At 63.1% G+C, this 8865-nt stretch overlaps 1 protein-coding gene across 4 annotated transcripts in view; it reads right to left on the bottom strand.

The window, feature by feature from the left end:
• Positions 1 to 8865, bottom strand: part of SLC38A10 (solute carrier family 38 member 10) — a 35713-nt gene that overhangs the window by 1916 nt on the left and 24932 nt on the right. For 2 of the 4 annotated variants that reach the window (XM_006912162.3, XM_025046985.1), the window contains 4 exons: positions 4827 to 4994; positions 4055 to 4501; positions 3412 to 3510; positions 13 to 174 (listed from right to left, as the gene is read on the bottom strand). In XM_006912162.3, coding sequence (XP_006912224.1) covers positions 13 to 174; positions 3412 to 3510; positions 4055 to 4501; positions 4827 to 4994 — 876 coding nt within the window. The remainder of the gene's footprint in view (positions 1 to 12; positions 175 to 3411; positions 3511 to 4054; positions 4502 to 4826; positions 4995 to 8865) is intronic. The other 2 variants (XM_025046986.1, XM_006912161.3) reach the window with 2 other exon arrangements.

Raw genomic sequence — 8865 nt, 5'->3', positions numbered from 1 at the left:
CCGCCGACTTGCCATCCTCGCCATCCTGCCTCTGCTGGCGGATCTCCTTGTGCTGCTCCTCGATCACCGCGAGCAGCTTCTCCTGCTGGTCCAGGAGGCGCTTCTGCTGCACCTGCTGCTCCTTGATCACTTGCAGCAGGACGGCGTGGTCCAGCATCTCTGCCCTGCCAGCTTCTGGCATTCGAAAAACATAGTCAGAGCCCGCGCTGGGCCGAGGTCACCGGGAGGCCCCTCCCCGGACGCCCCGAATGGCGCCATTCTTATCCCCCAGCTGGTCAGTGGGACATGCAGGCCAGAGGGACCGCCGAGGCCTCTGCAAGGATGGCGGCCACCGTCCCAGCTGCCTTGCTCTCACACCAGCTTGTGGCTCAGTCCCACGTGCCCCAAGTCGCTCAGGGGTCATGGCCAGGGTGGCCCCTAAAGGCAGCCCCTCCAGGCTGAGAGTTTAAAGCAAACAGAACTGGCTTCCCTTCAGCAACGAACAGGACCTCTGTGAGACCAAGGCCACCGCAGGCACACAGCAGGTCCCCACGTGCTGCTCCTGACCCCGCCCCCAGGGCACAGCAGCAAGCCCAGGGGGCTGCTGTGGCAGGTGTGGGGAGGCCCTGCCACAGCCCGTCACCCCCCCACGCAGGATGTGGCCCCAGTGGGCTTAGTGACCGGTGCATTTCCCACTAACGCCTCAGCACTGGGTCAGCTGCCCCGCAGCTCCCGATGAGACCGAGGGTCTCAAATAGGAAGCTTTGAAAGGCGCTGTGACTGGTCAGGGCTGCCAGGCATGAAAATTCACATCAAGAGAAAGGAGAATGTTTGCAAGTGGTGAGAGCGACAGCAAGGGCCCTGCTTGCCAAGCACACAGGACCTGTGACCTGTGACCTGCCAGAACAGTGTGGGGTCGGCCTTCTCCCAGGACTATGGTGGGGGGACCTCTGGAGGCCGGTGCAAGGATGTGCAGGCAGGCAAGCCCATGGGGAACATGCTAAAACTGACCATGGGAAGGACAGGACCATGAAGAGGACAGAAGACAGACCACAGGGAGGACAGAAGACAGGCCACGTGGAGGATGGGGCCACAGGGAAGAAGGGAGAACAAAGCTATGTGCAGGATGAGAGAACAGGACCACGGGCAGGACAGGAAGGGGGACCTCTCAGCCAGCCCAGCTGCAGCAGCCCCTGCTCCCCACCAGGCACCCGTCCACGTGTCCTCAGGGCATCAGGACACCTGCCTGAGCAAAGCCCCATTCATGGATGAGCCTGGGACTCTGCTCACCTCCCTTAACATGAGTGACGTGCATGGCGCTGCCCCACCTTGGCCATGGGCCACCCTGTCATTCTGGGTGCCTGGGGCTCATGACCATGTAATGGTCGATGGTACGACAACAGCCCCACGTTGCCAATACTGCCTGTCCCCAGGCGGGTGCCAGGGTCGGGGGGTGAGCCCCACCTCTTCACTGGCTCCTTGGAGGACCAGCCCCACACCAATGCCACGGGGATGGGGTACCATGTCTAGCCAGAAGTGACACATGAAACATATGAAACAGAGAGGAGATGACAAGCTGTGTCCATAGCCAGAGCCCCTCGTGGGATGCACCAGGACCATGGGGACCAGCCTCACGGATGGGATGAGAGCCGTCCAGATGCTAACACACACACGAAGACGCTAATGTCAGGCCAGGCACACAGCGGAAGGTACGTGCGGCCCCGCCCTGCCCAACTGGGGCCTTAGCGACCGGTGCTTACAGACTGTCCTGGTGACAGCAGAGGCACCGCAGGGCTAAGAAAGACCAAGGAATTCAGCAGAGGGGAGTTAGCTGGGGCATGGGGGCCCACAGGGGGTGGCGTGCCCGCGTGTGCCCGCGTGTGCCGTGAAGAGGTGGCGTGCCCGCGTATGTTCCCGCGTGTGCCGTGAAGGGGTGGCGTGCCCGCATGTGCCCGCATGTGGCGTGAAGGGGCGTGTGCCCATGTGTGCCCGCGCATGCCGTGAAGGGGCGGCGTGCCTGCGTGTGCCCGCGTGTGGCGTGAAGGGGCGGCGTGTGCCCGCATGTGTCTGTGTGTGGCGTGAAGGGGCGTGTGCCTGCGTGTGTCTGCGTGTGCCCGCGTGTGGCGTGAAGGGGTGGCATGTGCCCGCGTGTGCCCGCATGTGCCCGCCAGCTCTGTCCTTGCGTCTCCCCCTCCGCAGACGCGCCCTCCTCTGTGCCGCGCGCCCCCCGTCCGTACCTGCTACTATCTTTTTGATCTCAGCTGTTCGTCCCATTGAGAGGCGTACGGAAGAAAAGCAGAATAGGAAACCGTGAAAATTCTCTTTTCAGGAAGAAAAAAACCAAAGAATCAAATAGGTTCAGATAACAGATTCTAAGGGTTGAAACCAACAAGGACAGGAAGAGAAATCAGAGACAGACTCAGGCATGTGGCCTCCCTAAAGCAGGCCCTGCACTCAGGGGACCCTGTGCACCTTCAGGCCCTGCCATCCAGGTCCCCGGCTGCCGGAAGGCTCAGGTGGCATCCTGGCAGCAGGCGCTCCGGGCTGGCTGTTCCCACAGGCCCCACTGGGAGGCAGATGCGGGGAGGAGGCAGTGAGGCCCGTCTCACGACCCCACCCGAGGCTACTCTGCCTCAATTCACATGCACGGGGTAAAATGCATGGCCCAGGGGGCTGATCCTCACAAGGTGCCACCAATGTGGTGACGCTGTGGGGGGCTCAGCCTGGGTGAGGCCATGGCACGGAGCCTGTGGTTCACCAAAAAATTCAGGATGGACAATCACGGGCCAGCCAGGTGACTGACACCACCTCCACTGCAGAGGGAATGCCTGACCAGTGGGGCCCTGGGGTGTGAGGTCAAAAGCCAACAGCTGGGATCACCCCAAAATGGGTAGAAGGTCGGGAAGATTCACAGCAAGTCTCACTCACTGGAGAGAAAAGGCAAGAGGAGCATCCATTTCTGGACGGGTAATGGGTCTTCACTGCAGGTGACACCAATGTCCCCTGTCCCATCTAAGGAGTAGGGCAGATAAGGGGCTGGAGCACTGCTGGGGGCAAGGAGCTAAGGCAGTAACAGTCACCGGCCTCCAGGCTGGGTCTCGGGGAGGCACATCCTGGAGCCAGCTGTGTGCCAGCCAACGCGCCCACACTGGCCGGCGGCAACACGCACGCATTAGAAACACTAACACGTCTGCTGTGACTGAAACACGAACGGTAATGGGAAGTCAGGTGACAGAGAACAGGTTCTTCTAAGACAAGAGGATATAAAAGGGCTCCTAGGGAGGTACCCGAGAAAAGGCTGAGGCAGCCTGGAAAGGGCCCCCAAGATGGGGGGCACCTGTGGCTCCTCCCCTGCCATCGCCCGGTCTGGACGCAAGGGAGGGAGGCGTCCCCAGGCCCGGGGAGAGGGCGGCAAGAGAGCCAAGTGCTTACCCTCCAGCCTGCTGCCGGCGTGGTCTCCGCCCGGGCCCTCCGAGTCCCTCTGCCCTCTCAGCTCCGCGGGCTGCCCGGCCCCGGGGGCCAACTTCCCACCTACACACACAGGATGCGGGTTCGCAGAAACTCAGGGGGACCGGGGAGGCGCGGAAGACGGCAGAGGGAGAACGAGAGGAGGTGGCGGATGTTCCCTGAAATCGCCCTCCGCATCAGCCCTCCGCCCCTGCTCAGTTTATCCGCGACCTGATGATTACCAGGGAGGTAATAAAAAATACGCAACAATCTCCCCGGCCGTGGCAGCGAGCCAGCATTAACCACCCTCGCCAATTAACATGCTAGAGCCGTCCCAGCCGGCTCCGAGCTGGCACGTCACAACGCGGTACCTGTCAAGCGCCGCGCGCCAGCCCGGTGCGCCCGGACACAGGAGCAGCGCGGCGCCTGACATTCGGTGGTACGCAAAGAGCTGCGTGACAGATATCACAGTCGCTGTCAAGCCACCAGCCTCTCACTCTGACCCCCAGCTGAAGGGCGGCCACATTCACACGCTAATCTTGGAGATGGGGAAACACGGGGACAGGAGGAAGGCCCCCCGCCCACTGCAGGAGCCTCCAGGGAAGGGGGCGCCCAGGCTGACACCCACCAGGCTCGCTCTCCGCGGGCTCGCCCACGGCCCTTGCGGCGTGGCCCGGGATGCCGGCTGCTCTCTCCCCTGCGCCTGCCCCCAGGGACTCCTGCCCCTCTGGGAGCTCTGCCTGGGGCCCAGGATGCAGACCCCTGTTGCCTAGCTCCAAGTCTTCCTTCACGGGCTCCACGGCTGGCTGACCGTTTCCTTCTGGAACCTTCTGGGGATCTTGGGGAAGAGCGCCCACTGCCTCCAAGGCCTGGTCCTGTCCAGGTCGCTCTCTCTTTGAATCTGGCAGAGGTGGCACCATCTGACCCTTGTCCCCCGGAGCCTTCTCAGCCACGTGTTTAGACGAACGCACATCCTCCTCCGGTCCTTCCCGGTCTTGACCTTCGTCCACCACCACCTTGTCATGAGGGACTGGGGGCTCGTGGCGGTGGGCCTCGCCCACAGGCACCGCCACACCTGGAGAGAGACAAAGGACATGCTGGGGATGAGGAATGACCCGGCCTTCCTTCTCAGGGACTGTGAACTGAGTGAGCTCTAGTGCCTAATGATGGGACACAGGCCCGCGCGTGCCACCTCTCACAGATGTGACTGCTGTCTAGCTGAGGAGCAGCACTATTTCTAGAAAATTATGAGACAGGCCAGGCAGCTGCAAACCAGCTGCTTTGGCCGGGGGCAGAACATCCGCCCGAATCAAAGGCTAAAGGAGGCAAAAAGGCCCAGAACTTGCGCAGGGCTAAGGGGTAGAGACCCAGCGCCCCATGCTCAGCCCTCCCGGCCACACCTTGCGCGGGGCGGTCCAGCTGCACCTCCTCCTGCTTCTCCTTGGCGCCTTCCCTCTGCGGCACGTTCTCGGGACCCTTAATCTGGGCCTGCTCCATCTCATCTTTCTCAGGTGGCAGCTTCGGCTTATCCCGGCCGTCCTCAGCCACGGCCACCCCTGCTTTCTGGCCTGTGAGCACAGCAGAGCTAAGTGAGCGGCATTCCCCGCTGGCTGCACCACCAACCAGCACCAAACACGGCAGCTTTCCCTGGATCGCAGTCACATCTCCCAGTCGAATGGCAGAGCCGAAGCAGTTATGTTTTTTTTCCTTCAGTCACTAGCAACTAAGTAGCAGAGGAAACTGTCACTTTTCTCATGTATTCGTAGCAAAGATACGTCAAAATGAAATTTACACCTAACTGGGTGCAGAAGAGCACACTCCCTGTAACACTGGTCATCACCACCAGATGGCAGCATGAACCCACTGTTGGACTGGGCTGGGGGCCGCAGGCTTGGGGACACCACCCTCCCAAACTCAACGCCTCGTTGCAGCCTGGGGCCTTAAGTAAAAGGCTCTTAGGAGGTGACCTGCAATCCTGAGGAGTTCTGCTGATGGTGAGGGTCAGTGTGGACAGGAAGATGAGCAGAGGACAGCCTGCAAAGCTGCGCCGCCCGCCTCCCACAGCCGTCCACACCTGCACGGTCACCCCGGGCCCCGAGAAGGGCCGTGAGGATGGCCCTCAGAACGAGGCCGAAATGGAGCCTATTAGGAACCTCCACTTAAAATAACGCACTTTCTACGTGTTAGGCAAATGTGACAAAACTAAAGAGCTGTGTCGGAAACAAAAGACCTTTAAAAACGGTCACTTCACCCCAGAGGCCAGAAGCAATCTCTGTTCCCATCTCAGGGCGGGGAGACAGAAGTCCTCGGTGGCCGGACACGGCCTCAGGCAGGGCACCGCAGCGGAGGGGCCCGAGTGCGGACCGAGTGCGGACATCTCACAACAGCCAGAGGGGGACTCAGCTCAGCCGACTGCGTGTGCCAGGCCGGGGGCTCCCGCACATATGTGGCTGGGGGCCCGCTGTCCCACACAAGCCGGCAGAGGGACGGGGCCCCTGGTGGGGGGCTGGTTAGCAGGGAGCCAACTCTGCACTCTATTCAAATAAGCACATGGCTGTCGCCCGAGTGGGTGAAAATGTCCTGGTCTCTGCCACACGACGATCCCCTCACAGCGGCCCGCGCTCCAGCGAGAACCGCTACAAACCAGAGGCGCCCGCCTGGCGGACTGCGCAGTCAAGGAAGGGGCCAGGAGCGGGAGGGCAGACACCACGAGGCAGAGTCGGCCTCCACTGGGTCAGAACCAAGTCGCCTCTGAGCAGTCATTTCTCAGCAGGGAACAAAATTGGTCCATCGTCACACGTGAAGGACGGGCTGAGGCGAGCTCCGTGCGGACCACCAGACGGGGAGGGACCGTGGCGAGCGTGGCGTCGCCTGGGAACTCGCAACTGTGAGCTGCCTTTGGGGCGCCGGGAGGGCTCGGCCCGCGCCCCACCTCAGCCTTCTCAGGCCTCGACTCTGCACTTCGCAAGGGCCATGGCGCTTTCTAAGGTGGCACCCAGCTCTTCGCCGGGGCCAGTGTGCCGGCAATGCCTCCTGGCTGCAGTAAAAATACCATAACATAAAACGAGTGACCGAAAGCGGCCCACGTGCCCCAGCTTGGTTCCCACGGCAACGTGACCACATTGTGCTAAGACCAGAGACCACCCTGTGTGGCTGGCGATGCCACTGGCCAGTGAACAGGGCAGGACGGTGTGGAAGGAGCCGCTGGGGAGCGGGGGCTGTGGCGCCCCACTTTCTCCGGGAAGGCAAGCAGCAGGTGGGGCTCAGGAGTGGCCAGCAGAGGGCGTCCCGCGCCAGCTCACACTCTGGGGCCCCCAAAGGTCAGCGCCCGCCCACCTCACTGGTCAAAGAGGGCGCTTCCTACGACCAAAGTCAAGCTCGCCACGACCTGCGATGCAGGTGGACCCAGCAAATCCTGTGCTCATGCCTCTCCGCCAGGCGGTGGTGGATGAGCGGCCTCCCCAAACACTCGTGATGGCCCTGTGGCGACGAGGGATGCGCTCACACTCCTGACAGTGCTTCAGGCGGGTGTGGCACTAATTCCGCAGTCCTGCTCAGGGAGCGGGGCACAGACCGCCGGGCCGCTGCCCTGGGCTGTCTGTGTGGTTGGCGCGTGGCAGTTGGGAGTGCGGCGTCCAGACCAGCCCGTTGGCGTGGTGATGAGGAAAGTGCATTCGAGGCCAGTCTCCCCTGTAGCACAGAGCACAGGCGGGGAGTCCCACGGCCCGGGGCCTGGGGCACACTCTGCTGTCACCCACATGGACTGGTCTCTGCATCTTGTGAGCAGTAAAGAAGGAAGAGCCACCTCAGACTGCCAAGTGCCAGTCAAGTCACTTGCACCTGAGCCCCACATGTGGAGTCCTGTCGGCTGGGGGAGAGCTCGAACTCAGGGGTGCGTGGGACCCCAGGGCAAGAACAACTGCCTGATGCTGTGGGGTGACGCTCTTGACACCCGGTCCTGCCTTTCTCCAGGGTGCTGGCCTCGAGGGTGTGAGGAGGGGTGGCTCGCTGAGGGCTTCTTAAACCCCACTCTTATCGGCTGAGCAGCTATGGGACCCCGACTATGACACCCGCTCATCTTCCCAATATGCGGGACTCCCACTGCTCCCCGGGCCCCACGCTCCCACCGGGTGGCCGCCAGGGCACCAGAGTGGCTCACCCCTCAGGGGCCTCCTACAAATAGGTGGGCAGGTGGGGCAGGCCCGCCGCTCAAAAGGGACCAGGTGGGTGGCGACTCTGGGCTGTGCCCTCCTGCCCCCCAATCCAGCCGGTCGATGACGCCGGTGTGGCTACCTTGGACGGCGCCAGAGAAATGCCGCATCCTGACACAGCAGAAAAACGACAGCCGCCGGGGCAGCGGGCGCGGGACACAGCAGCTGTCAAAGCCCCTCCCAACGGGGCTCAGACCCGCAGAGAGCGGACGTGGGAGCTACGTGGCCCTCGCAGGCACGTGGGTATCTGTCACGGGAGCTGGGACACTTTCCCAGCGGCGCACAGGCAGCTGGTGCAGGCACACAAGGGCGCGAGCTCAAGACAGAGGACAGTGGAGCGGAGGGACGGGTGGCGGTGAGCTCCTGCCCAGGCCCGTGGTCACCCTCTGCCACCTGAAGCCACACGCACCAGCAGACCTGCCTCCTGCCCACCCGAGGGCCTGGCACACTGCCCAGCCGGGTACCCGAGGCCCCGTCCTGGCCCTTCCTCTCCTCTCCCACGGCCGCGTCCCCCCACTGCAGGACGGGGGCACGTCATACAAGGGGTGTGGGCCAAGGCTGCTCCCCAAGACCACGTGACAGGGGTGTGGGCACTGGGGGGGAGGAAAGGGATGGCCACATTCCAAGGGGGAGCCCATGTGTCACCCCATCTGCACCCACTTGCCAGCCGCCTAGGTGCTGCCGATGTGACCTAAGTGGCCTGGCGAGCCCGAGTGTGACCGCGTGAGCCTTCAGGGGTTCAGCACCTCTCCCCGCACCTGCTGCTCCCCGCCCCAGCATGCGGCCCAGGCACTGTGCTCGCTGCCCAGAGCGCCAGGCCATGTGTGCCAGTCCCAGCTCCCCAGGGGAGCAGGACGCCTCCGTCAGTGCCAGGGCCCGCGCAGGGCTCTAAGAAGAGTTGGTACCGGTTTGAAGGGGACACCAGAGACCCGGAGACCCTGCCCGCATGCTGACAGCAGCGTCCAACGGGGCACACGCAGCACAGGCCCCGGACCCAGCGCCCCTTCAGCGAGGCGGCCCATCAATTACAGGGGAGGCGGGGGCGAGAAAAACGGAGCGTGCGCTAAAAACAAACGGCATGTGGCTCCAAGGGGCCCTGTGTTCCGCTGCAGCCTCGTGGGATAAATGGAAACCAGCTGTGGCTGCGGCGGGCTCCAGGTGAGCCAGCGCCGCCGCCGTGACAGGACGCAGCTGCTCGGCCGGCCTCAGGCGGGGGCCGCGCCGCGCC

Source organism: Pteropus alecto, unplaced genomic scaffold, assembly GCF_000325575.1.
Source record: "Pteropus alecto unplaced genomic scaffold, ASM32557v1 scaffold134, whole genome shotgun sequence".
Classification (NCBI taxonomy): Eukaryota; Metazoa; Chordata; class Mammalia; order Chiroptera; family Pteropodidae; genus Pteropus; species Pteropus alecto.
The sequence above is the reverse complement of the archived record's forward strand: the minus strand, read 5'-3'. Positions and strand labels throughout refer to the sequence as shown.